The 26,045-nt window shown below is 51.5% G+C and overlaps 2 protein-coding genes across 7 annotated transcripts in view; one reads left to right on the forward strand and one right to left on the reverse strand.

Annotated features, from left to right (window-relative positions):
- naa35 (N-alpha-acetyltransferase 35, NatC auxiliary subunit) lies at positions 1-7,579 on the reverse strand. The gene is made up of 23 exons (XM_084690274.1): positions 7,507-7,579; positions 6,536-6,664; positions 6,279-6,312; positions 6,089-6,203; positions 5,904-5,978; positions 5,609-5,776; positions 5,450-5,516; positions 5,220-5,263; positions 5,048-5,098; positions 4,838-4,921; positions 4,633-4,747; positions 3,919-4,097; positions 3,754-3,813; positions 3,554-3,660; positions 3,355-3,421; positions 3,026-3,124; positions 2,671-2,849; positions 2,426-2,568; positions 1,941-2,008; positions 1,672-1,812; positions 1,243-1,365; positions 1,053-1,133; positions 1-538 (listed from the first exon to the last, which is right to left on the reverse strand). Exons 2-23 carry the CDS (start codon positions 6,654-6,656, stop codon positions 479-481), a joined length of 2,181 nt encoding a protein of 726 aa, XP_084546400.1. The 5' UTR covers positions 6,657-6,664; positions 7,507-7,579; the 3' UTR covers positions 1-478.
- Positions 6,540-26,045, forward strand: part of agtpbp1 (ATP/GTP binding carboxypeptidase 1) — a 22,235-nt gene continuing 2,729 nt past the window's right edge. For 2 of the 6 annotated variants that reach the window (XM_084690267.1, XM_084690269.1), the window contains exons 1-26: positions 7,838-7,971; positions 8,983-9,045; positions 10,101-10,231; positions 13,787-13,854; positions 15,042-15,105; positions 15,555-15,701; positions 15,978-16,109; positions 16,984-17,077; positions 17,324-17,361; positions 17,652-17,860; positions 18,120-18,297; positions 18,724-18,762; positions 19,512-19,612; positions 19,831-19,947; positions 20,080-20,735; positions 20,861-20,944; positions 21,059-21,145; positions 21,360-21,508; positions 21,692-21,779; positions 22,044-22,188; positions 23,062-23,212; positions 23,353-23,533; positions 23,628-23,757; positions 24,162-24,293; positions 24,622-24,798; positions 25,465-25,625. In XM_084690267.1, coding sequence (XP_084546393.1) covers positions 9,014-9,045; positions 10,101-10,231; positions 13,787-13,854; positions 15,042-15,105; positions 15,555-15,701; positions 15,978-16,109; positions 16,984-17,077; positions 17,324-17,361; positions 17,652-17,860; positions 18,120-18,297; positions 18,724-18,762; positions 19,512-19,612; positions 19,831-19,947; positions 20,080-20,735; positions 20,861-20,944; positions 21,059-21,145; positions 21,360-21,508; positions 21,692-21,779; positions 22,044-22,188; positions 23,062-23,212; positions 23,353-23,533; positions 23,628-23,757; positions 24,162-24,293; positions 24,622-24,798; positions 25,465-25,625 — 3,491 coding nt within the window. In that variant the 5' untranslated portion in view covers positions 7,838-7,971; positions 8,983-9,013. Of the gene's footprint in view, positions 7,015-7,837; positions 7,972-8,982; positions 9,046-10,100; positions 10,232-12,581; positions 12,921-13,786; positions 13,855-15,041; positions 15,106-15,554; positions 15,702-15,977; positions 16,110-16,983; positions 17,078-17,323; positions 17,362-17,651; positions 17,861-18,119; positions 18,298-18,723; positions 18,763-19,511; positions 19,613-19,830; positions 19,948-20,079; positions 20,736-20,860; positions 20,945-21,058; positions 21,146-21,359; positions 21,509-21,691; positions 21,780-22,043; positions 22,189-23,061; positions 23,213-23,352; positions 23,534-23,627; positions 23,758-24,161; positions 24,294-24,621; positions 24,799-25,464; positions 25,626-26,045 lie in introns of those variants that run through there. The other 4 variants (XM_084690270.1, XM_084690272.1, XM_084690268.1 and 1 more) reach the window with 3 other exon arrangements.

Here is a 26,045-nt window from a genome sequence, read left to right on the forward strand (position 1 = left end):
TTAAATAATCATAGGTTTTTATTGAAGAAATGAACAAAAGGACAACAAGGAAATAAACAATTTAGATACCATGATCAAATTTGTCGCTTTGAGGCATGGCTGGTTATTGTAGTCTTTTGTAGATTCCTGGGACTTCAAGTGGTAGTTTTATGAACTGAGAACAAACCTTGGTGCTGGTCAAATCCAGTTACCCAGATTAAGCTCTCTTAAGAAACAATGTCCTCCTTCGATGACAGTGCTTCAACGATTAGATGGCACCTGTTACAGGGAAACCAGGACACTGTCCGTCCAGGCAAGCAGACACTCTCTCTCACACACACACATGAACCCAAAGGGGGTCTCTCTGGAGGTTCTTGATGGTGGGGAGGGGGTACGGATGGGGGGATCTGTCCACATGAACCCAAAGGGGGTCTCTCTGGAGGGTCTTGATGGTGGGGAGGGGGTACGGATGTCCAAGTGAAACTCAGCTGTAGGAATATCAGATGATCTTGACCACAGGGAAATACTTGTGAGCTGAGAAGTCAAACTCAGGAAGGACCTGGAGGAGACAAAAACATGGTTAGAGAGTCAGAGGAGGGACATAAAGAGAGATGGGTAAAGAGAGAGCAGACAGAGAGATGGGTAAAGAGAGAGGAGACAGAGATGGGTAAAGAGAGAGGAGACAGAGATGGGTAAAGAGAGAGGAGACAGAGATGGGTAAAGAGAGAAAGGAGAGACATATGGGTAGAGAGAGAGAGAGGGATAGAATCATCACTGAGAACCTTTTAACAGAAACACTCCTGACATCATGTGTGCCTCCAGCCAGTCAGACAGGTCTGCCCTCGGATCTGGACTAACTCAACAGGAGGCAGACGGGTCTAATTCACCAGGAGAGGCAGACGGGTCTGGACCAACTCACCAGGAGAGGCAGACGGGTCTGGACCAACTCACCAGGAGAGGCAGACGGGTCTGGACCAACTCACCAGGAGAGGCAGACGGGTCTGGCCTCACCAGCAGGTGCGTCACTTCACAGTGATGGGCGTGTAACCATAGTGACGGCGGGGACGCGTTACCTTGGTTTCCTTCTTGTGGCCTCCAGCCAGCAGTTTCATCACCACGATGTTGGGCTTGGCCACCTTCAGGATCCGGGTCACCTGTAGCAACAACAGACAGTCAACACCTGGAGCAAAAACAGCCCACAGCAACTACTTTAACCAGGTGAGGGATGTCAGCCAGAGGTCAGAGGTCGTGAGGGGTGCTGACCTCAGGGTCGGGGATCGGGACGTTCTCCAGGATGAGCTTGGCCTGCTGGAAGTGCTTGCTGGCCGCCAGATACAGGTCAGCTGACTGGGGGGGCGGGCTGTACTTCTTCAGATCAGACATCTCCTACAGGACAGAGGGGGCGGGGCGTCAGTCACTATGGAGAATCCTCATTGGTGGAGAGAGGGGGGTATCAGTTACTAGGGAAGGATCTTCATTGGTGGGCAGGGATTTGTAGTACAAAAGTGCTTCCTGAGTTACTTCCTAACTCCTCACCTCCATATACAGCAGTCACAGAGTCACTTTGTAACTGGTCAGAAACTGAACATGCGTCATTGTAACTGTGTGTGTTGAGTGTGACAGACAGACTGTGTGTGTGTGTGACAGACTGTGTGTGTGTGTGTGTGTTAGCGAGGCCTTGCTCCACTCTACCTTGAACTGGATGTAGTGGACAGGAGGGGGCGTGACGACGCTGTTGAAGGGGGCGAAGCGATGCTCGTACCGAACCTGCTCGCTGTCCAGCTCAAACTGGGGCTTCCGAACCTTCCCATCCATATCCAGGGCTATCATGGTCTGGAGGGAGGGAGGAATTACAAGTGGGAGAGTGAGAAGGGAAAGGGGGAGAAAGAGGGAGAGTGGGGCACAATACTGATAGCAGTACGTCTATGAAAATAATTGTGTGTACATGTTAGCCAGCATACCTTGTACATGCCAGCACACATGTTCTGGTAGGCTTGGCTCATCGTGATCTCTCTGCCGAGGGGACGAGCTGGGGGACAATACAAACACACCCTAAGATACAGAACCAGCCTTTCTTTCTCATATCTCCTCACCCACACGTCCTCTGATCTTCTGACCCACCTCCTCCTCTCATACCTCCTCACCCACACGTCCTCTGATCTTCTGACCCACCTTCTCCTCTCATACCTCCTCACCCACACGTCCTCTGATCTTCTGACCCACCTCCTCCTCTCATACCTCCTCCTCTCTCCTCCTCTCTCCTCTCTCCTCCTCCTCCTCCTCCCCTCCTCCTCCTCTCTCCTCCTCCTCCTCCTCACCTCCTCCTCCTCCTCCTCCTCCTCCTCTCTCCTCCTCCTCCTCCTCCTCTCTCCTCCTCACCTCCTCCTCCTCTCTCCTCCTCCTCCTCCTCTCTCCTCCTCACCTCCTCCTCTCTCCTCCTCCTCACCTCCTCCTTTCTTCTTCTTTTTGGTTTTCTTGCTGCTGCGCCCTCTCTGCTGCTCCTCCAGGACTCTCTCCTCTGCCATCTGGGAGCTGTCCGCTCGGCTCAGTGTCGACATCAGCCAGGCATACAGGAACTCCGACAGGTACCTGACACACACACACACACACACACCATATAGTCACCAGTACTACTGGTTGTACTGTAGTAGTCCCTCCAAACCGATGGATCAGCACTCGTGCAGTACTCACCAGTAGATGTAGTAGTATTCGTGCATGCTGTAGAGCTCCAGCTCAAAGCCGCTCAGCAGGTAGTGGATCATGATGCGCAGGTTGTGGTAGAGGATCCAGGTGCCCAGGCAGGCCAGGTGCTGCCGCTGGGGCTCCAGCTTCATAAGCAGGCTGTGCAGCGCCGCGTCCACCTTCTCTGCCTGCAGGGGGCGCCCCAGGAGCCGGGGAGGGAGGGAGGGAGATGAGGAGGGTTGGGGTGAGAATAGAGAGGGGGGTGAGTGAGTGAGTGAGTGAGTGAGTAGGAAAGGAAAAGGGAAGTTAGGGGATTGTCCATGACAGAGAAATTAGCATCCTGAACACACCCACACATGCATACCTCATCCTGCAGTGTGGCAAACTCCTCCAGGATGTGTCCCAGCTTGTCTCTCTGGCGAGCACGGTTGTGGCCATGGATCTGGATGAGACTGCAGAACGGCTGCAGGGGGAGGGAGAGAGAGAGGGGGGAGAAAGGGAGGGAGGAGGGAGATGACTTTACATGTTATCAAGATGCCATCTCTGGCAGCGGGGTCTTGATACTTGAGGATGGAACAGAGTGTGTGTGTGTGTGAGAGAGAGTGTGTGTGTGTGAGAGTGTGTGTGTGTGAGAGAGAGTGTGTGTGTGTGAGAGAGAGTGTGTGTGTGTGAGAGAGAGTGTGTGTGTCTTACTCGGGAACAGTGTGTGACGAAGGAGTCGATGTAGTCCTTGGCTTGGTGGTTGTTATAGAGACAGCACCTGTTAACCAAGAGAAACACACGTCACACAGAACTCCCAGCCTACTGAATACATTTACACATTAGTAAATGTTCATATACTAGTCCTAGTGCACAAACAAACACACACACACACACACACTCAATGACTTACTTGGAGGAGAGGACAGGTGGGCTGACAAAGTACCTCAGGGCATCTTTAATCATATCTTGCATGAGGTGAGTCCCAAACACCTTCTTATTGTCTATCAGGAAGGTCGTCTAGCAACACAGGAGAGAGCGGGCTAATCACGGGACAGGACATAAGGAGGCGTGCTCGGGTCGCACCAATCAGAAACGGGGGAGGCTGCTTACCTGGAGCAGAGATCTGGAGAGGACGCAGGGAGACTGCTCGCTGAACTCGCAGAAGAAGTCCTGTGGGCAGAAGAAGAAGAGATGATGGGAGGCCTCCAGGGGGAGCAGCAGGAAGCAGGAAGCAGACGGCCGCGGAGCCAAGGTGACACGGCGGGCTGCTCTCACCAGGATGCCGTGCAGGTTGGTGGTGCTGATGACTTCACACACGTTCCTGATGCGGTCGATGAGCTTGCCGAAGTAGCCGACCATGCTTTCCCGCTTGATGATCTTGGCGTAGCGGGGAAACGTGGGCGGCAGTAGACGCTGGTTCACCAGGGGTTCGAACCCCATCATGATGGGGTGGTCTGGAGGAGGAGGGCAGGGCGGTTAGGGGTGGGGATGGACAGAGTGTGATCGAGTGACAGGAAAGGCAGAGGAGAGAGAGGGTAAGACATGGAGGATTTGGCCTGGGATGGAATCAAACCTGGGTCCCTCTCCGTTAAACTCTTGTTAACTCAGTTAACTCTTGAACTTTTGTATTCGCTGTGAAAAATGTCATTGTTGATTATTCTTCTACAGGTACAGTCTTGCACCTTTTGGCGTTCATGTTGTTTTAATTTGTAACTTGTATAACTGCATGCTCTTATGGGTCTTCCCTTTGGCACTTGTTTCGTTTTTCACGATGTATGCTTCATGTTTTGGCTGCTTGCAATGTTTGGGGCTACCTTGTTGTTTTGATCAGTGACCTATGCTCTTTTTTTAAAGCTCTTAGAAGTTGCTTTGGATAAAAGCGCCTGCTAAATGAAGACATGTAAATGTAAAGCACCTCTGGGTCAGCAGCTTGTGTGCGTGTGTGTGTGTGTGTGTGCGTTCATCACTGTGTGTGTGTGTGTGTGTTACCTCCTTTCGTGGTGTCGTTCTGGGACTGGATGCCGTACTCCAGGCTGGAGTGGATGAAGGGCAGCAGGTCTGCAGCCTGGGCCATCAGCTTCTGGGCCTCACTCACTGAGCTGGTCTGGTAAACATCCACCTCAATCACTCACTGAGCTAGTCAGGGTGACCTCTTCCTAGGGTGTGTGTGTGTGTGTGTGTGTGTGTGTGTTACCTCTTTCTTAGTGAAGGCCATCAGAGCAGTGAGCAGAAGCCTTGTAAACTTTATTCTGTTGAAAAGTGCAGAACACTGCTGATGCTGGAAAAGGAGGAACAGAAACTGGTTAATGACACACACACATGAGGTGGAAACCAGGGAGGGGAGGGAGAGAGGATGGAAAGTGTGTGAGACAGGGAGGATGAGATAGACAGAAGAGAGACAGACCTCCAGCTCCACCTCCGGGACGCGCTGCTCTCCTTGCCTGGTGCGTGTGCTCTGAGGGAGAGAGACAGGTTAGTGTGCGTGTGCTCTGAGGGAGAGAGACAGGTTAGTGTGCGTGTTAATGTGATCCATTAAGTGATCAGTTGATCAGTGATCTATAGACAGATGCACACACCTTGACTCTTCTCTGCAGCTCGTCCTCCACATCCTTCAGCATCCCTGTTCACACAGAGGAGACGATTACTCAGGTTATATTTAGGTAAGACTCAAACACACTCCATCAATAGTTTTTTTTTTTTTATATGTTTGGGCCTTTTTAGGCTGTACTGGAGATGTACAGTTAGAGAACAGGCAGGAGGTGTAGGGGAGACAGGTAGCATTTGCCTGAGCCGGACGATCATTTACCTGTGACTCGTAGGTCTGTAACATTGTTGGCCATTTTGAAACCATAGGTCATGGCCTGGAAATCTTCCTGAAAAACGTACAAAATCAGCCTGGTTTAGGCGACCAGGTACACACACACACACACACACACACACACACACACTGAGAGAATGAGCTTACCTCTTCAAACACGGCAGCTTTGTTGACCTTCTCGCGGGCGATGTCGCACACCTTGAGGATCCCCAGAGTGAAGGCTTTAAGGGCGGGGTCTTCTATGAGGTCGGGGTTGTGGACATACAGACAGGTGAACACCGTCTGGGCCAGGGAGTGGCCCTCCAGCCATGTAATCTATAGACGCAGGCCGAAATGACAGACACACACCAGGTCAGTACAACCTGGGGACAAGCTGTGTGATTGCAGGTGACGTGAAGAGGAAGTGACTGGAAGTGAACCAGTTTCTGTCAGAGTGACTGACCAGGCAGCAGAAGCAGGTATCCATGATGCCGATGAGCTCAGGAAGGCTGAGGTCGCTCACTCGGATCGTACCATCCTGGAGAGCGGAGGGGGGAGCGAGAGATATATAAAGTATAGGGGTTAAATATATAACTTTTGCCCATTTGAAGACGTTCTCAGATCCAGCGACCTTGACCGTGACCTTACCTTGACCGCCTGTTCGAAGTTCAGCACCTTCCTGTTGACCTGGTTGCCTATCATGCCAGCATCCATCTTAGGGTCCATCATCTCAATAGCAGACATGGCCTCAAACAGACCGAACCTGCATGCAGAGACCTGGTTACAGAGCCCCACCCATAGACAGTGTGTGTGTGTGTGTGTCAGATCATATACTCACAGTTTGTCATGGAGTAGCTCCCCGAGGTTAAGTTCTATAAAAACATAAAACAAACGATCTAAGCATTTGCTCAACTGTAATCCTAAACTTTCCCAACTGCATTTCAAGTGTGCATCACATCCCGGAGCGCCCAGAGCAGGTAGATCAAATGTTCTACACCTTTCCAAACGGGCTCTTCCGGCACTATGACTTCTTCTATACAGCAACATGATTTCACCTAATCGTAATCAACACTGGAAGAACACACTCTCACGCACCTTTGCACGCCCCTTTAAAGTCGTGTGTGATGTCCACCCAGTTGGCATTATTCTTCATCTTCTCTGGGATTCCCAATCCCCAGCCAGCATCGTCTTCATCGACAGACGACTTCATTACCATGGCGACGGCTGCAGTAAACAAGAGGGAAACAGCTTTAGGAAACGCTATCCTGATGCGCCTCACTAAGACTCAATGGCGTGCAACAATGTCAAACAACGCTAATGGATAGCTATAAAATGGCTTAAGGATTAAGTCTTAAAGTTTGTGAGAGAAAATCAAAGAGAACAGTGGGAATCAGGTTCCTTGGTTGTGTGAGTTAAAACACTCGTTTGGGAGTCCAAGACTGGCAGGTCATATAAGAGGGTGATCGAGAAGTCATTTGTGCCGCCTCAACCATCTGTCAAGCATTAACGTCAGCCAACACCAAGGACAAAGCAGATGATGCCAAAAATGGCCTTGAATTTACTGAACTGTGGACGTGAGTGTAATGGAAATCTTAGAGGAGTAAATCTGAGGGGCTGTCAGCGGCGCTCCAACGCATCTCAGTTGGAGCCCTCAGCAAAGGCTGGTGCATTAGGTTGCATGCGTTCTGATTAGGCTGAATCTGAGATGTGAATCTAGGTTGTACAGGTCCAAAATATCAGTCGCATTGGACAGAACTACGCAAAAACAAAAGTGTTTACTAAGGTATAATTACGCAATCTGAAATAAAGAGTTAATATATTATGCCAGTGCAAACTATTGTTTAGATGATTAGCCAAGCATGATAAACAGCATCACATTTTAGCATTCTAGCAAACCAGCTAACTAGGTCTCTCTTGACATTGGTTATTGTAAATCAACGAAACGAACCAATTCATAATACCATGCATTCTAAGATATGCTATATACTATCAGCAGTATTGTTGTGCATTTGAAATACGACCAACAATATCTATATGGCTCTTTTGCTAGAAAATGGATTACATACCTTGCTAAATATCATGTAGCTATTCAACCCGAAGTCAATGGATGAAGGCGCATTGGTATGACGTCAAGTGCCCGTTGTTCCTTGGGATATGGTGTCGTATTGTTGTAAATATTAAGAACAATGTTGGCTTCTCTTTACTTGTTCTGTTTATCAGTTAACATATCTTACTTACTGCTTTATTCACAATATGGATCCGTTTGTCTGGGGTTATTTCGTAACTTTTAATCAATGTCTTAATGGAAGTAAATCATGTCTCTATATTTTCGCCTGGCGTCTTAAAAACTACATTTCGCTAGACTTCATTCTCGCGTAGCTCACGCCCCGGGACACCCCTTTTGACAGTTCTTCAGCAAGGAGGGTTAGTTGCAAGGGTTTGTATCATAACATCGGGTCGTTTCAGGCAACGTAGAGACTCATTAATGGAATTCGCCCGTCCGAAAAAGACAACCATTCCTTTTGCAACAGGTTGGTAATTCATCATCGCTTTAATGTGGAAGTGCATCGTTCTGACTATGTTGACAATTTCGGAGGTAAATAGCTAGCTAAACAAGTAGCTATTAGCGTGCTAGCTACCCTTACTAGCGCCTCCAGAGATGGCCACAGTTACATGATGGACTGTGTTTCCTTGATAACGGTACACACAGCATGTGCAGCGGGGGGAGGTAACCTAATCGCAAAGGCGACTGTCACAGTACAGTAAGTGTTACAAGTAGAAGTAGGCTTTGTGTACGCCGTATTTATCGCTAGTTTTAGCGCAGCTACGTTTGCCAGACGGATGCCAGCTACAGGGAGTGTGTCATTAGTGTGGAGATTGCTGGCTTGCTCAGCCAGAAACGTTTAGTCTTGCAAACAGTCACCGCTGCAGATGATTTGAAGGCCGTGCAGCAGTATGTCAGCTCATCACTAACGATAATTGAGCAATGGTTTTTTTTTATCATTCACTGAATACTTCACTTGATGCAATTGTGACCATGTCACATGGCTTGTGGTTTAACTTCTGCTTACAATTTTAGATCGGTATGGTAGATCGCACAACCCTAGTGAGTTTGCTCAGCCTACAAATAATGTCTTGGATTTTATGACAATAGGTGTTTAATGTAGCATATTAAAGTCTAAAGTAAGACTGTGCAATGGAGCAAGTTATGAAATTAATAGCCGTCTACTAAGTCATTAATGCCCCAAGCTCCAGTGACAACTCTCTCTCTGTCTCTCTCTATATACACACACACACAGTTCTTGAAAAGCTATCTCATTACTAGAGTGCCTTTCCTATTATGACTGATAATGCTCCGATTACCGTAAGTGGTTTAATTACCTAGCCCACAGATTGGTACTTCCTTGTCACCTACGCCTCTCTTAACATAACCCTGTTTTGTTTGAGTTAAATAACAAACTGACAGATGCAGTCCAGGCAGGCAGGCACTTAGAAGTGCAGAAGCTGTGAAATGACTGATGCTTGTAATCCTTGTCTTGTAGATGTTTTGAAATATGTTGACGTGGTAAAAACATGAATAAACCCAAGATGGCAACGGAGAAAGGGTGAGTCTATCAGTCTTTCTGTCTGCCTGCCTGTCTGTGTGTTTGTCTTCCTGTCTGCCTGTCTGTCTCCTTCCGTGACCTTTCCTGTCTTGCTCTGTCCTGTTTGCCTGACATCTGGAGCAACACTGAGGTCACCGTCAGCTCAAATCATTGGGCTCTGTGTCTAGACCTGATGATGTCATCCTCATTGACCCGCCACCTGTCTGAGACAGGGGCAGTCTGCTTTGTTCAGGCTTCGCAAACGCTCCTCATCACTGATGAAACGGTTCACTGGCTTGGCGGGGCTGGAGGGGGGGGGGGGGGGTGGTGGCAGCAGGGCCGGTACCAACTAGACTGGGTGGCGTTGCCGTGACGATCGGGGGGAAATATGCGGGGTGGGTGGCTTTAACATAGCTGCTCAGTCGTTTAACTGTCATTGAACGGGAACGTGTCTAAAAAAGGGCCTGATAGACTGTGTGTTGGTGGACATGTGCGATTTGTGTGTTATTGGGCCATATTGCCCGCCCTCTTCCTGCTTGAGTAGATTTTTGTCTGCCAGTTAGTGTTTATGTCTCTCATCTCTTCTCTCTCTCTTTCTCTCTCTCTCTCTCTCTCTCTCTCTCTCTCTCTCTCTCTCTCTCTCTCTCTCTCTCTCTCTCTCTCTCTCTCTCTTTCTCTCTCTCTCTCTCCTTCCTCTTTGTCCTTTCCATCTCTCCACTTCTGTCTTTAAAAGGACATATCAGCCATGCAGGGCAAAATTCACAGATTTCCTTCACTCCCATGGGTGTTGTCATGCCAACTGACTTTTGACCCAACCATCCCAGATGGGTTTATAATAGAACTCCAGGAATAGCTCTGTCTATCTACACAGCACATCAAAAGAGACCACATTCCATAAATATAACTAAAAATATAACTAACTGTGTGTGTTTGTGTGTTGTCTGTGGTTGTGTGTCTGTCTGTCTGTCTGTCTCTGTGTGTGTCTGCCTGTCTGTGTGTGTGTGTCTGCCTGTGTGTCTGCCTGCCTGCCTGTGTGTGTGTCTGTGTGTGTGTGTCTGCGTGTGTGTGTGCCCCAGTGTTCCCAGTAACTCCAGGGTGCTGATGCTGCTGTCTCAGCTGGAGAGGATGAACGGAGACTCCATGCTGGCGGATGCTGACATGGCCCGGCAGCTCACCTCCAAGATCCTCCACCTCATCCAGACCCAGGGTGAGAAGGAACACACACACTATGCACACGTGTCCTGCTTCACACACACACACACATCTCTGCATCCCCCCACCTTATATTCATACCCTTCCTTAACTGTGCTACATCTATGTCACACACACACACACGTGTCCATCCTATCAAAACACACAAACACACAGAACTGAACGTTGACCCCTCCGAGGGTCTGGTAGTGGAGCAGGTCAGCAGGGACCAGCCTTCAGCCCGACTAATCAGCTGTCAGGGGACACTGAAGGGTGTCCTGTTGGAAATGTTTACAGGGTCAAAGGGTGAGAGGGTGAGAGGGGTCGTAGGGGGTGGGGGATGCAGGGGTGCATGTTTGGGCTGGTTGCGCTTGGTTGGCATGTCTGTAGAAGTGGAAACATTTCAAAGCTGGAGGTAAGGTCTGTAACTGGACCCCCCCCCCCCACACACACACACATACACTTAGCTAGGGCTCAGCTTTCTACCTCAGCGGGGGGGGCTGACACCTCCTCGCAGCGCCCGCCCCCCCGCCCCCTCGGCCTTCAGTCCCCTGGTGAGTTCCCCTGCTCCCTCAGAAGCTCGTACGTTACAGGGAATTTGACAGTCGACGAAAAGCAGTTGGACTCTCGTCTATAATTGCCCAGCAGCCCCCAGTCAGAACGGCCACACAAACAAACGCACACACTCACTGTTCTAAGAAATGGATGGCAAACACACACATGCATACACATGCCCAATTATCTCAGAACCAAGCTGTGTGTTTGCGTACCAAGCTGCAAAGCCTGTCAGAGACTGAGGATCTGGCCTTGCAGCAACAGGATCCTCTGTTAAGACCTAAGAAAACATGTTGTCCTTTGCTATTAAGACCCCCAGCAAAGCCAGACCTCTAGACATGCAAATGTCAAGTGGCGTAGTGAGGCTTCAGACACACACTCACACACACACACTCACACACACGGACATACTTAAGTATAACATATAGACACAGATACATGATTAGTTTGTAATCCCTGGGGCTGACAGCTGTCTAGGCCTCATCTCTAGCTCTGGCATATCAGGTTCGTCAGTTCCAGCTCTTCTCAGCTATGGCTTGAGGCCCCAGTTTGGTTATCCACCTGTATGTGTGGTGACAGATAGCAGAATTCCAATACGGAGATACTGCATTCCGGAACAGGTGCGCTTTGACGCTAGTAGATTCTCCGTCTTGACTGGAAAACGGGTGTTTGTTCTGTTTTGAGAGCAGAGAAGCTGAAATGAGGAGCTCTCTCTGGGACTTTCTCTCCTGTCCCTCCTCTCTTCTTCTCTGTCCTTTCCTCTCTCCCTTCTCTCTCTTCTTCCGTCCTGACCTCCCCAGGACCCTGCCACACCTAGAGCACTCCCCCCCTCCTCCCCCCTCCTCCCCCCTCCCCCTGCTCTGCCCCACAGGCAGGGCGAGAGAAGAAACATGGTGACCTGTTTCACAGTAATCATACACCTCTGCTCTGTCTGTAGGGGAGGGGGGAGAGGAGGGGGAGAGGAGGGGGGAGGGTGGGGCGAGTGAGGGTCCAGGGTAATATCACACACGTGCTTTTACTCACTCCCCCCCACCCCCTCTCCCCCGAGTGCAGCGTTCGTCATTCCTTGCTTTGCTGATAAGAGGAGAATGGAGATGGAGAATGGGATGATGAGAGGAAGGGGGAGGAGTGAAGTGGGGAGGGAGGGAGGGGGAGAGGGAGGGGGTTAGTGTGAAGAGGGAGGGAGGGAGGGAGGGAGGGAGGGGGTTAGTGTTCAGAGGGAGGGAGGGAGGGGGAGAGGGAGGGGGTTAGTGTTCAGAGGGAGGGAGGGAGGGGGAGAGGGAGGGGGTTAGTGTTCAGAGGGAGGGAGGGAGGGGGAGAGGGAGGGGGTTAGTGTTCAGAGGGAGGGAGGGAGGGGGAGAGGGAGGGGGAGAGGGAGGGGGTTAGTGTGAAGAGGGAGGGAGGGGGAGAGGGAGGGGGTTAGTGTTCAGAGGGAGGGAGGGAGGGGGAGAGGGAGGGGGTTAGTGTTCAGAGGGAGGGAGGGAGGGGGAGAGGGAGGGGGTTAGTGTGAAGAGGGAGGGAGGGAGGAGGAGAGGGAGGGGGTTAGTGTGAAGAGGGAGGGAGGGAGGGGGAGAGGGAGGGGGTTAGTGTTCAGAGGGAGGGAGGGAGGGGGAGAGGGAGGGGGTTAGTGTTCAGAGGGAGGGAGGGAGGAGGAGAGGGAGGGGGTTAGTGTGAAGAGGGAGGGAGGGAGGGGGAGAGGGAGGGGGTTAGTGTGAAGAGGGAGGGAGGGAGGGGGAGAGGGAGGGGGTTAGTGTGAAGAGGGAGGGAGGGAGGGGGAGAGGGAGGGGGTTAGTGTGAAGAGGGAGGGATCTGGGGCCCCAGTAGTGTCAGATCCAGTCTGGACTGTAGTGTAGCAGGGACAGCACAGTTACAGTCTGGACTGTAGTGTAGCAGGGACAGCACAGTTACAGTCTGGACTGTAGTGTAGCAGGGACAGCACAGTTACAGTCTGGACTGTAGTGTAGCAGGGACAGCACAGTTATAGTCCAGACTTGAACACGGTGCTTTGAGGCAGGTTTGTTTTAGTGTCCTTTAGTGTTTTTCAACCTGAGAATCCCTGGAGGGACTTAAAGACCAGCGGAGGATGGAGTACAGTAGATCATGGAGATCAAGCTACTCAGTGGCCCCCGAGGTCCCCCCAGCCTCCCCAGGTAAGAGCTCAGGGCTGGGCCACTGTGGGGCGGCTAGAGGGGGTGGAGGTAGAAGTTGGAAAGAGAGACTGAACAGCAGGGAGAGACAAGAAGACATGCAGGGAACATAGGTTATGTTAACGGTCTGTCAGTGTGCTTCAGTCTGTAGGTAACTCTTCCTGAATACAATTAAAGTCGTGAATCAGGTGTTAAATCATATATGTAGTCATCTAAACAGTATATTAAGTATCCAGTTTCTTAGCTGGGTCAGTTATAATGACAGGGACAACTATATATCCTGTTATCATAGTTTATTGTTATATTTTAACAGTCAAGTCCATAAATCCTGATAATGACACTTTGTGCTGCTGTGCACTGCAGGTTTTAATTGGGTGAATTAGCTGTCTGAAGTCGTATCATGCTCCTCACTGGCTTTTAAAAGCCTGGAATTTTTTTTTTTCAGTGTCATTTTTCTCCCAGACTGCTCTGTGGTGTTGAGTTTGTGTGTTCACGAGTACGAACATGTGTGACCGCTCGTGCATGAGTGTGTCTGTCAGATTGTGTGTGTTTCTGTCTGAGTGTGTGTGTGTGTGTGTGTGTGAATTGGACGGCCTCTCCCCTGAAACCTGATTTGCTTTGCTTGTTTAATTTATGACTCTATAAATCAGTTGAGGGATTCCTTCACACAATCTCCAGATTCACACCCTCGCATCCTCGAGTCAGACAACCTCTCTATCTCATATGTGTGTGTGTGTGTGTGTGTGTGTGTGCATCAGCTCCACGGATACGGCTCTATCTGGGTGACTCCTGGCCCGGCGGTCTCTGAGTTCCTTTAAATGTTGTTGTGTGTGTGTGTGTCTGTGTGTCTGTGTGTGTGTGTCTTATAGAGAAGACCAGGAAGGAGGTCATGTCCAAAGGTTCCAGTGGGATGGAGGTGATCCTGGCGTCTCTAGAAGTAAGTACACACACACACATTGTTCCCCTTGCTGCGGATGAGGAAGTCTCTCTTGTAAAGAGATTTGATCTCAGTGAGAATAACTTGTATAAATAAAAGTTTGAAGAATAACACAAAATGAAACATTTCATTTCACATGTACATTTTTTTGACGCTTTTTATCCAAAGCATCCACAAACAATTACACAAACAGCACAGTATCCTGCATCCTTCATTTATCTTAAAGCACAACAGGATCCCATGACAACACAACATCAGTTAAACATCCCAACAATCTGGCTCGACAGACCAGACCGGCCCATACCGGGTCAGATGGCTGAGCGGTTTGGGAATGTGGCTATTAATCAGAAGGTCGCCGGTCAGATTCCCAGCCGTGCCAAACGACATTGTGTCCTTGGGCGAGGCACTCCATCCTACTTGCCTCAGGTGGAATGTCCCTGTACTTACTGTAAGTCTCTCTGGATAAGAGCGTCTGCTAAATGACTAAACGTAAATGTAAATACCACCAGACATCCATGTCACATGGGGACAACACCAGTCTTTCCACTTTCCTGTGAGACATAAATCAAGCGGCCCCAAAGTATTTGCCGCTGATGCCGGACCCAGAGATGTGGTGTCCTGGTGCCCATGACCCGGTGAAGCCAGCGCCCCTCTCAGGAACACAGCTGCTACAGCTGGCCGCTCCAGTGTCTAACCCGAACCCTGGATGGGATTTCACTGTGTATTAATAGATCACCTGGTGACAGGACTGTTTATGAGTCTTTGTTTGACAATAGCCATACCTTGTTGCAGAGAGAGGGGGTGATTGTGTTGTTTGTTTGGAGGGGGTGGACGGGGGGGTGGACGGGGGGGTGGACGGGGGGGTGGACGGGGGGGCTGTTAGTGTGTGCTGTACATGCGTGGCTGGACATGAGTGTGTAGGTTTTTACGATCCTGTCTGTCGAAATGACAGAAAACAAGAAAGTCTCAATGCAACCTCTGGGTCGTTAGAGAGACAACATCCTGTTGATGTCAGTGGTCAGACATTCAGACACGCAGCAATATGGCGGCTCAGTCACCCCCCAACTCCATAACCCGTGTTTTCATGGAAGGTTCATGACATTCCGTAACGGAAAATGTCAGGCCATGCCCACTTTATCCTGTGAGGGTGTGTTTGTAATACCCAGCATGCTCTCTGTCTTTGCCAGAACACACGGGATCTACAAACCATCCTGAACATTCTGTACATCCTCAATGAGCTGTTGACCGTGGGTGAGTGTCAACTGCTCTCTGATTGGACAGATGGTTGAAAACACCTGCTCTGTGATTGGATAGTTAGCTTGATGTTGTCTTTTGATTAGATGACTTGGATTATTCTGCATGGAAACATCTTTTCCTCTGACTGTTTGAGGTTGAGTGACAGTAGATATGATTGATTACTAGACTGTTATGTTGATTGGTCAGATTGTGGGCTGTAAACCAGTGATGGGCTGGTGTTTTACGCAATTGGAGCATCAACCTGTTAACACCTGAGAACATCATGTGCGGCGCAATCCGAATTCGAAACAAGTGAACCCAAAAATGTATTGGATGAAGATTGGTGAATTTGTACAGACTTATCATCGTGATAAGCTAGATAATAGGCACAGATGGTGATTGGTTGATCTGAGTGTTGAATGACAGAGTGTGTGTGTGTGTTGTGTGTGTGTGTGTGGGAGCAGGCGGGGGGCGCAGGGTGGGGGTGTTTGTGTCTAAGGGGGGGACAGGCGTTCTGCTCCAGCTGGTCCTCTCTGCTAGCAAGGACACGCCCCCAAGTGAGGAGCTCCTGCTGCAGCTGCACTCTCTGCTCGCCAAGGTCGGACCAAAAGGTAACACACACACACCTCTGTCTAACACACACACCTCGAACACACACACACACTCCTCTGTCTAACACACACACCTCGAACACACACACACACTCCTCTGTCTAACACACACACCTCGAACACACACACACACCTCTGTCTAACACACACCCACACCTCTAACACACACACACAAGCACACCACACATTCTCCCTTCCCACACAGATCCTCTCTTTGTCTAACTCACACACCTCACTCACAGTATCTTAAACTGTGTGTGTGTGTGTGTGTGACAGACAGGAAGTTGGGTGTGAAGGCTCGTTTGAACGGTGCTCTGAACGTGACTGTGACCCTGCTGAAGCAGAACCTCCAGAACAGCAAACTACTGCTGCCATGCCTGCAGGTCCTCAGGGTCTACTCTGCCAACTGTGAGTCCTCAACCACAACCACCTCTAGTCCTCAACCACAACCACCTCTAGTCCTCAACCACAACCACCTCTAGTCCTCAACCACAACCACCTCTAGTCCTCAACCACAACCACCTCTAGTCCTCAACCACAACCACCTCTAGTCCTCAACCACAACCACCTCTAGTCCTCAACCACAACCACCTCTAGTCCTCAACCACAACCACCTCTAGTCCTCAACCACAACCACCTCTAGTCCTCAACCACAACCACCTCTAGTCCTCAACCACAACCACCTCTAGTCCTCAACCACAACCACCTCTAGTCCTCAACCACAACCACCTCTAGTCCTCAACCACAACCACCTCTAGTCCTCAACCACAACCACCTCTAGTCCTCAACCACAACCACCTCTAGTCCTCAACCACAACCACCTCTAGTCCTCAACCACAACCACCTCTAGTCCTCAACCACAACCAGCTCTAGTCCTGGCTACTGAACCGGACCTTAACCCTAGTGGAGAACCTCAAATTGAGGTTTCCAGTTGTCTCAGCAGCAGTAGCAGAGGGTCCAGTAGAGGGCAGGGCCATGGCACGGTAGCAGAGCGCCCAGTAGAGGGCAGGGCCATGGCACGATAGCAGAGCGTCCAGTAGAGGGCAGGGCCATGGCACGATAGCAGAGCGTCTAGTAGAGGGCAGGTCTCGGTGTGTGAGGAGCACCTGAGAGCTGGTTGGACCCAGGCAGCTTCCACCTCAGAGAAGCTTCCTCCAGTCTCCTGTCTGTCTGCCTGTGGTCACCACAGCCCCCACAATGTTCTCAAAACAAAGATACGGGGATGGCCAAGGTCAACAAGGACAGTTGTTGAGTGTGTGTGTGTGTGTGTGTCTGCTTCCAGCCGTCAACGCCATCTCCCTCGGGAAAAATGGTGTAGTGGACCTCATGTTTAAGATCATTGGGCCTTACAGCAAGAAGAACACCACTCTGCTCAAGTAAGGACTGCCTGTCTCTCCTGCTCTCTATCTTTCTTATTTATCTTTCTTATCATCTTTCTCTCTCTTTTTCTCTTCTTTCTTTCTATCTCTACTTGTCTCTCTCTTTCTCTCTCCCTGTCTCTTCTCTTTCTTCCTCTCTTTCTATCTCCCTGTCTCTCTTCCTCTCTTCCTCTCTTCCTCTCCTTGTGTTGTTCTGACCCCTCCTCTGTTCTCACTTCCTCTTTTCTGGGTTTGCTTCAACAGAGTCTCTCTGGACACGCTGGGGGCGTTGCTTAAGTCCAGTGAGTATCTCCTGCTCTGTTCCGTCACCCCCCCCCATCCCCCCACCACCTCTACTACCCCAAAAGTATTTTTTGAACCTTTTGAAATTTTTCATAATAGTTTGTCAACCTTTCAAAGCTTTATTTTTTATTTCAACCACTTTTAGATATTATTTTTTTCAACCTTTCAAAACTTTTTATTTTTATTTCAACGTCTTTGAAAAAAACTTTTTGACCTTTTAAAACCAGAAAACAGTTCAACCTTTTGAAACTCCTGCATCTGACCTTTGACCCCCCTCCCCACCCCTCAGAGACAAATGCCCGGCGTGCGGTGGACCGCGGCCATGTGCCGGTGCTGCTGGCGGTGTACCAGGACTGGCACCGCAACGACACGCGCCACCGCCACATGCTGATCCGGAAGGGTCTACTGACCTGCCTGAAGAACGTCACCAACATCAAGCTGGGCAGGAAGGCCTTCGTAGAGGCTGACGGCATGAGGGTGCTTTACAACACCTCCACGGTGAGGGGCACACACGTACAGACATACATACATACACACACACACACACACGTGTATTTACACTCACGTATGCACAACCTTGTGTACACATACACACAGGAAAGTACACATGATGACAATAATGATTCTATTATCGATGATGATGGTAATGATGATGGTGATGATGGTGATGATGATGATGGTGATGATGAAGGTGATGAGGATGATGATGATGATGGTGATGATGATGATGATGATGATGGTGATGGTGATGATGCAGGAGTGCCTGCCAGTACGCACCCTGGACCCCCTGGTCAACACGTCCAGCCTGATCATGAGGAAGTGCTTCCCTAAGAACCGCCTCCCCCTGCCCACCATCAAGAGTGTGTACCAGCACCTGCTGCCCCACCTCTCAGCAGGGGGGCCTGTGGCCCAGCTCTACAGCCAGCCCCCGGGGGGTGAGACACACACACACACACAGCTATACACGCAAAACGCCCCCCCTCCCCCCCCCCCCCCCTCCCCCTTCCCTGCTGTGACCCTCCCCCCCCCCCTCCCCCTTCCCTGCTGTGACCCCCCCCTCCCCCTTCCCTGCTGTGACCCTCCCCCCCCCCTCCCCGTTCCCTGCTGTGACCCTCCCCCCCCCCTCCCCCTTCCCTGCTGTGACCCCCCCCCTCCCCCTTCCCTGCTGTGACCCTCCCCCCCCCCTCCCCGTTCCCTGCTGTGACCCTCCCCCCCCCCCTCCCCCTTCCCTGCTGTGACCCTCCCCCCCCCCTCCCCCTTCCCTGCTGTGACCCTCCCCCCCCCCTCCCCCTTCCCTGCTGTGACCCTCCCCCCCCCCCTCCCCGTTCCCTGCTGTGACCCTTCACACATGTCCATTGCAGGAGCCTCTAGACAGCAGGTGTACGTGAAGCCCTCCAGGGGTAAGACCCAGTCACAGACTCACTCTCCTCTCACGCCCTAATCCCACTCGATCACTAACAGACACACCGCATCTTCTACTGCCCACACTAGCAGTAGTCACCTCACTCACACTCCCTCTAGTACAAGCTACCTGCCTGGAGGGCTCTGCTCCAACCCCAGTTGTAACTAACCCTGATTCAACACATCAACCAGCTCCTTCTTATAATCAGGTTAGGTGTTAGGGTAGTGTTGAAGAGGGAACCTGCAGGAAGGTAGCTCTGCAGGAAGGTAGCTCTCCAGGAACAGGGTTGGAGACCCCTGCTGTATTACGTACTTGCATCCTTTCATTGGCTTGCTCTCACTCGCTGCACACAGACTGTCAGTAAACTGTCGTCTCTTGAGTCCACGCAAGAGATCTCCAACTGCTCTTCAAACGCTTGAGGGGCGCTTGACTCGAAGGCTTCACCCGAATGTATATATCAAACACACCAGATGTGTTCAGAGGTTCAGATCAAATTGAGGCAGCACTCTCCTCTCCTCCATCCCTCTCTCTTCCACCCTCCCCTTCATCCCCCTGTCCTCCACCCCTCCTCTCATCCATCTCTCATGGCTGCTCACTCGGGTCCTGCTTTCCATTCATCTACTCCTCCTTCTGTCAGATGGACAGAAAGTCTCATCACTCCATTCTTCTACCAGGTAGACTTGATTGGGAGCCACTGTTTAATCAAGGTTTAATTGAACTCCTGTCTGTGTGTGTGTGTTTGGCCAGTGGATGATGTCGTGGATGAGAGTGACGATAACGAGGAGGCCGAGGGAGACACGGAGAACGACACGGAGAACGAGGAGGATGAGAAGGACCACCATGCCGCCGTAAGAGCGACCGCAACCGCCATCCTGACCTCAGCCACCACACTGACCACAACCACGACCGTCAAACTGACACCATCCTCACTGCAAATAAACCACACAAAACGAAAACTGCTGTCCTTTCCACATGCACGATTTGTGTATCGCTTAGGATAAAAACATCTGCCAAACGAATACAATGTCATCGTTGCGGCCGTTGTGTAAACGTTCTCCTCCTGCAGAATAACGACATTGAGACGGACCTGAACAAGCTGCGGCCACGGGAGAACCCCAGACGGCCGTTTGAGGAGCTCAGGGTGTACGAGCGCTTCTTCCTGGAGCTGTCTGAAGACTTCCAGGTCTCTCTTCTTCACACGCGTCTGCTTCAGAACAGCAGCTGGAACGTGTTCAGTTAGAGTTTACCTCTTTGTTCGCTCACAGATTTTCTGACCTCTGTGAGTGATCTGAGTGTTGCTGCTGTTCCTCTCCAGGGCTTCAACTTTGAGACTCAGAAGATAGGCCTCACCGGAACACAAGCGTCAAACAAGACACAGCGACCAATCATCCTCCCCACAGCTCAGGCTCTGCCCCCCAAACGGCCAATCCCTGCACGGGCAGAGAGTCACCTGGCCAAAGGGGAACACGCCTCCTCCCCAGCCCCAGCCCCGTCCCCTCCATTGGAACTGGACAGCATCCTCATCAGCAAGGACCAAGACCGCCTACCTGGCCACGCCCCCAGACCCACCCCGGGGGCGGGGCTAGAGCAGGAACTGGCGGACAAGATGGAGCGGGTGTCCCTGGAAGGGGCGGGGCCACCGAGCGGAGCCGGAGGATTGGGCGAAGCCACGGGGGGGCGGCAAGTACAGCCTCCCTTATTGTCCGGGGGCGTGGCTTCATGGCGGGCAGCAGGAGGAGGGGGAGGAGTCGAGGGCTTGGGGGAGGAGGGGCCTGAGGAGGAGGGGGCGGTGCTGGAGGTGCCAGACACGGCTCTGCTCCTCCCCCTCCACGACCCTGACCTGTACGTGGAGATGGTGAAGAGCACCTCCTCCGTGCCCCGCTTCTCGGAGGTGGCCTACCCAGACTACTTTGGCCACGTGGCGCCCACCTTCAGAGAGCCCATCCTGGAGAGGGTGTACGGAGTGCAGAGGTGACGGCTCCCTCCCTGAAACACACACACACAAACACAGAGAGAGAGACGCGTGCACGCAGTGTACACACCCTCACACAACACACATAGCCTTGCCTCTAACGCCCCTCCCCCTTCCCCCGCAGGTCTAAGATCTTCCAAGACATCGAGAGGATGATCCACCCCAATGACATCCTGGACAAGGTGGTGTACGACCTGGACGTCCCCAGGTGAGCTCCCCCTGCTGGCCAGCAGCAGCGTCTACACCCCGTAGCTGACGTTGGCGTGTAGGGCCTTCATCAGCCCCAGTCTCACCCATCCATCCTGTCACTGCTGCGTTGCAGCTGTCCCGTCCTGGATGATGGAGAGTCGCTCAAGTTTAACTCCCAGTTCGAGTCTGGCAACCTGAGGAAGGCTATTCAAGTCAGGAAGTAAGTGTTGTGTCTCGGCGCTCAAAAGGGAGGTTGCCTGTCGGGGAGTTATTTTTTCAACGTTCATATTTCAATAGGCTCATGAGTTACGTTGCCAGGTTAGATCATGCTCTGTGTACGTTGCCAGGTTAGATCATGTTCTGTGTATGTTGCCAGGTTAGATCATGTTCTGTGTATGTTGCCAGGTTAGATCATGTTCTGTGTACGTTGCCAGGTTTGAGTATGACTTGGTGTTGAACTCGGACATCAACAGCAACCACTACCATCAGTGGTTCTACTTTGAAGTGAGTGGCATGCGCATGGGCGCCCCCTATCGCTTCAACATCATCAACTGTGAGAAGTCCAACAGCCAGTTCAACTACGGTGGGTCACTAACCCAAGATGATGTCACTAACCCAAGATGATGTCACTAACCCAAGATGATGTCACTAACCCAAGATGTCTGCCAGGAACGGCTGTGTCCTGTTACTGGAGCTCCTGGACGTGTTTAACTGGGTGTCCTGTGTGGGTCTTTATATGTGTGTGTGTGTGTGTGTGTGTGTGCAGGTATGCAGGTGCTGATGTACTCTGTGCAGGAGGCGATCAGTGGCAGACCTCGCTGGGTCAGAACAGGCACAGACATCTGCTACTACAAGTAGGTCTCCAGGACGCAGCTCAGCTCTGCTGTCTCTGGCCGTGTGGATGGATGAGTCGGCTGGCTGGATGGATGAGTAGATGGTTGGATGTGTGGATGGATAAACAAAGTTGCTTCAACACAGACCACCTTCCCCACTCCACACCTGCAGTCCAGTCAGAACTTGCCGTCAGCACTCGCTTTCAGAGCAAATCAGAGAGGCCAGTTAAGTCCAACGACCTCCGTCCACCTGGCAGCCGTCTAGCAGCTTCTCTGTGTTCCCAGGAACCACTTCTCCCGCAGCTCCCTGGCAGCGGGGGGCCAGAAGGGAAGGTCCTACTACACCACCACCTTCAGCACCGCCTTCAGCCACACGGACGACGTCTGCTACTTTGCCTACCACTACCCATACACTTACTCTACTCTCAAGGTACTAGAGAAGTACAGTACTCTACTCTGAAGGTACTAGAGAAGTACAGTACTCTATTCTGAAGGTACTAGAGAAGTACAGTACTCTACTCTGAAGGTACTAGAGAAGTACAGTACTCTATTCTGAAGGTACTAGAGAAGTACAGTACTCTACTCTCAAGGTACTAGAGAAGTACAGTACTCTACTCTCAAGGTACTAGAGAAGTACAGTACTCTACTCTCAAGGTACTAGAGAAGTACAGTACTCTATTCTGAAGGTACTAGAGAAGTACAGTACTCTACTCTCAAGGTACTAGAGAAGTACAGTACTCTACTCTCAAGGTACTAGAGAAGTACAGTACTCTATTCTGAAGGTACTAGAGAAGTACAGTAGTCTACTTTCAAGGTACTAGAGAAGTACAGTACTCTACTCTGAAGGTACTAGAGAAGTACAGTACTCTACTCTGAAGGTACTAGAGAAGTACAGTACTCTACTCTGAAGGTACTAGAGAAGTACAGTACTCTACTCTGAAGGTACTAGAGAAGTACAGTACTCTACTCTCAAGGTACTAGAGAAGTACAGTACTCTACTCTCAAGGTACTAGAGAAGTACAGTACTCTACTCTCAAGGTACTAGAGAAGTACAGTACTCTATTCTGAAGGTACTAGAGAAGTACAGTAGTCTACTTTCAAGGTACTAGAGAAGTACAGTACTCTACTCTGAAGGTACTAGAGAAGTACAGTACTCTACTCTCAAGGTACTACATAACTACCCACACCCTTAAGGTACTAGTCTCTACTCTCAGAGAGCAACACTAGTCTCAAGGTACTTCACTTCTACACTACCCTGATAGTTCTGCCCATCCGACACCCTCTCTGCCCCCCCCCCCCCCAGATGCACCTGGCCAAACTGGAGGCCCTGAGGACCCCCCAGATCTACCTGCGTCAGGACGTGCTGTGTGACACGCTGGGGGGGAACCCCTGCCCCCTGCTGACCATCACCGCCATGCCAGAGACCACCAGCAATGAGCACATCTGCCAGCTCCGTCAGTAGGACCCTGTGTGTGTGTGTGTGTGTGTGTGTGTGTGTGTGTGAGAGGGGGCGTGCACAAGTGCCTGATGCGTTCTTTTCACAGTGTGTGACAGTGTGTTTGTAATGTGTGTGTGTGTGTGTGACCCCCTCCAGGGAACCGTCCGCTGGTGTTCCTGTCGTCGCGGGTCCACCCAGGAGAGACCAACGCCAGCTGGGTGATGAAGGGCACCCTGGAGTTCCTGATGGGCACCAGCCCCCAGGCTCATAGCCTCCGAGAGAACTACATCTTCAAGATCGTTCCCATGCTCAACCCTGATGGGGTGATCAACGGCAAGTATGTTTCACAGACAAACACACACACACACCCACGTACACACACACACACACACTCAGTACCTCGCTCCTTATTTCTTCCCTCTCCCCCCAAGTCACCGGTGCTCTCTGAGTGGGGAGGACCTGAACAGACAGTGGCAGAGCCCTGTTCCTGACCTGCATCCCACCATCTACCACACCAAGAGCCTGCTGCAGTACCTCGCTGCCATCCAGAGGGCGCCGCTGGTGAGACGGACTCTACCACAGTCATGTACCACAGTCCTGTACCACACTACCACAGTCCTGTACCACACTACCACAGTCCTGTACCCCACTACCACAGTCTTGTACCCCACTACCACAGTCCTGTACCCCACTACCACAGTCCTGTACCCCACTACCACAGTCCTGTACCCCACTACCACAGTCCTGTACCCCACTACCACAGTCCTGTACCACACTACCACAGTCCTGTACCACACTACCACAGTCCTGTACCACACTACCACAGTCCTGTACCCCACTACCACAGTCCTGTACCACACTACCACAGTCCTGTACCACACTACCACAGTCCTGTACCACAGTCCTGTACCACACTACCACAGTCCTGTAAGACACTGTGTGTGTGTGTGTGTGTGTGTGCGCAGGTGTTCTGTGACTACCACGGTCACTCCAGGAAGAAGAATGTGTTCATGTATGGCTGCAGCGTGAAGGAGACTGTGTGGCAGTCCAACATCAACGCCACCAGCTGTGACCTGCACGAGGACATGGGCTACAGGGTCAGACACACACACACACACACTCATAGATCGAGATATACACACTCACACATAAACACACGTGTAATAATGTTAATTGCCTTCAACTTCACCTCATCATCAGCCATCAGACACACTCCCATACTGACAGTATCCCCCTCCCTCCCTCCCTCCCTCCCTCCCTCCCTCCCTCCCTCCCTCCCTCCCTCCCTCCCTCCCTCCCTCCCTCCCTCCCTCCCTCCCTCCCTCCCTCCCTCCCTCCCTCCCTCCCTCCCTCCCTCCCTCCCTCCCTCCCTCCCTCCCTCCCTCCCTCCCTCCCTCCCTCCCTCCCTCCCTCCCTCCCTCCCAGACCCTGCCTAAGATCCTGTCCCAGACAGCCCCTGCCTTCAGCATGGCCAGCTGCAGCTTCGTGGTGGAGCGCTCTAAGGAAGCCACGGCCAGGGTGGTGGTGTGGAGGGAGATAGGAGTCCAGCGGAGCTACACCATGGAGAGCACGCTCTGTGGCTGTGACCAGGGCAAATACAAGGTAGGGCCCACGTGTTTGTGTGTGTGTGTGTGTCCAGCAGGTGGAGCCAGAGACTTCGTAGACAGCTTGCACAATCAGTGACTCATCGCAGCCTTGTGGCTTTGTTTAACACGTGCGCATGTGCTGCTCCAAACTGAACTGCTCTTTCCATCTTTGTAGCTGTGCGGTGTGTATTTTTTGGCGGCACCTTGACTCTCCTAGCTCTGTGTCGCCAACGTCAACATCTGCACAGCCTAGGGCCACAACAGGGGGTTGCCAGGTTGGCCGGACATTAACCCCCCGCCCCCAGATCCCTTCTGGGAAAGTGTTTGTGCAGATGCACGGGACATAAATCCTGGTTGTTGGAGGAGGTTGTCCCGGGCTGTAATCTGACCAGGGTCTGCTCTCTTCTCTGGACGTTCTGTTCACTCTCCAACACGCTCCCAGGAGTCTGTCTGTCTGTCAGTCCCTCATTCTGTCTCTCAATCCGTGTCTCTCAGCCAGTCTGTCAGTGTGTGTCTATCAGTTAATCAACCTGTCTTTCTGTCTCTCAGTAAACCTGTCTGTAGGTCAGTTGTGCGTCTTGGCAGTCTGTCTGTCTTAACTCAAGTCCTGTCACCACAGGTGTACAGTGCACACGTGGCCATTTCAACCATTAATAACATATAGCCCTCCCCCTCCCTCCAGGGGCTCCAGATGGGCACCAGGGAGCTGGAGGAGATGGGAGCCCAGTTCTGTGTGGCCCTGCTCAGGCTGAAGCGGCTGACCTCCCCCCTTGAGCTCCGTCACCACCCTCACCTGCTGGACGTGGAGGGCGACCTGATCGAGACGCGCGTCAAAGTAGCCAGGTGACCTCTGACCCCAGACTAGCTTCTATAGAACGTTGTTCTAAACTGAGACTAGCTTCTATAGAACGTTGTTCTAAACTGAGACTAGCTTCTATGGAGCTCCCTTCTAAACCCAGACTAGCTTGTGTCCCCGGCCTGCTCACCTCTGGCCTGGCGCTCTGATGTCTGCCGTGTGGCTGCCTGCCATCAGCATGCGATCCATCTGTTAATATTTCATCATCAGACAGAGCCAGGGTCCCTGGCCAGCTACACTGGACAAGCTTCTGCACTAAAACTCTGTGTGTGTGTGTGTGTGTGTGTGTGTGTGTGTGTGTGTGTGTGTGTGTGTGTGTGTGTGTGTGTGTGTGGGTGTGTGTGTGTGTGTGGGTGTGTGTGTGTGTGTGTGTGTGGGTGTGTGTGTGTGGGTGTGTGTGTGGGTGT

The sequence above is a fragment of the Hypomesus nipponensis genome, chromosome 24, assembly GCF_054491055.1.
Source record: "Hypomesus nipponensis isolate SF chromosome 24, ASM5449105v1, whole genome shotgun sequence".
Taxonomy (NCBI): domain Eukaryota; kingdom Metazoa; phylum Chordata; class Actinopteri; order Osmeriformes; family Osmeridae; genus Hypomesus; species Hypomesus nipponensis.

Coding starts and splice junctions, on each gene's coding strand:
- naa35 (XM_084690274.1), bottom strand. CDS start 6,656: ATGGTAATGAAGTCGTCTGTCGATGAAGACGATGCTGGCTGGGGATTG. Junction 4,098..4,632: donor GAACGACACCACGAAAGGAG/GTAACACACACA, acceptor CTCCTCCTCCAG/ACCACCCCATCATGATGGGG. Junction 2,569..2,670: donor GAATACTACTACATCTACTG/GTGAGTACTGCA, acceptor TGTGTGTGTCAG/GTACCTGTCGGAGTTCCTGT.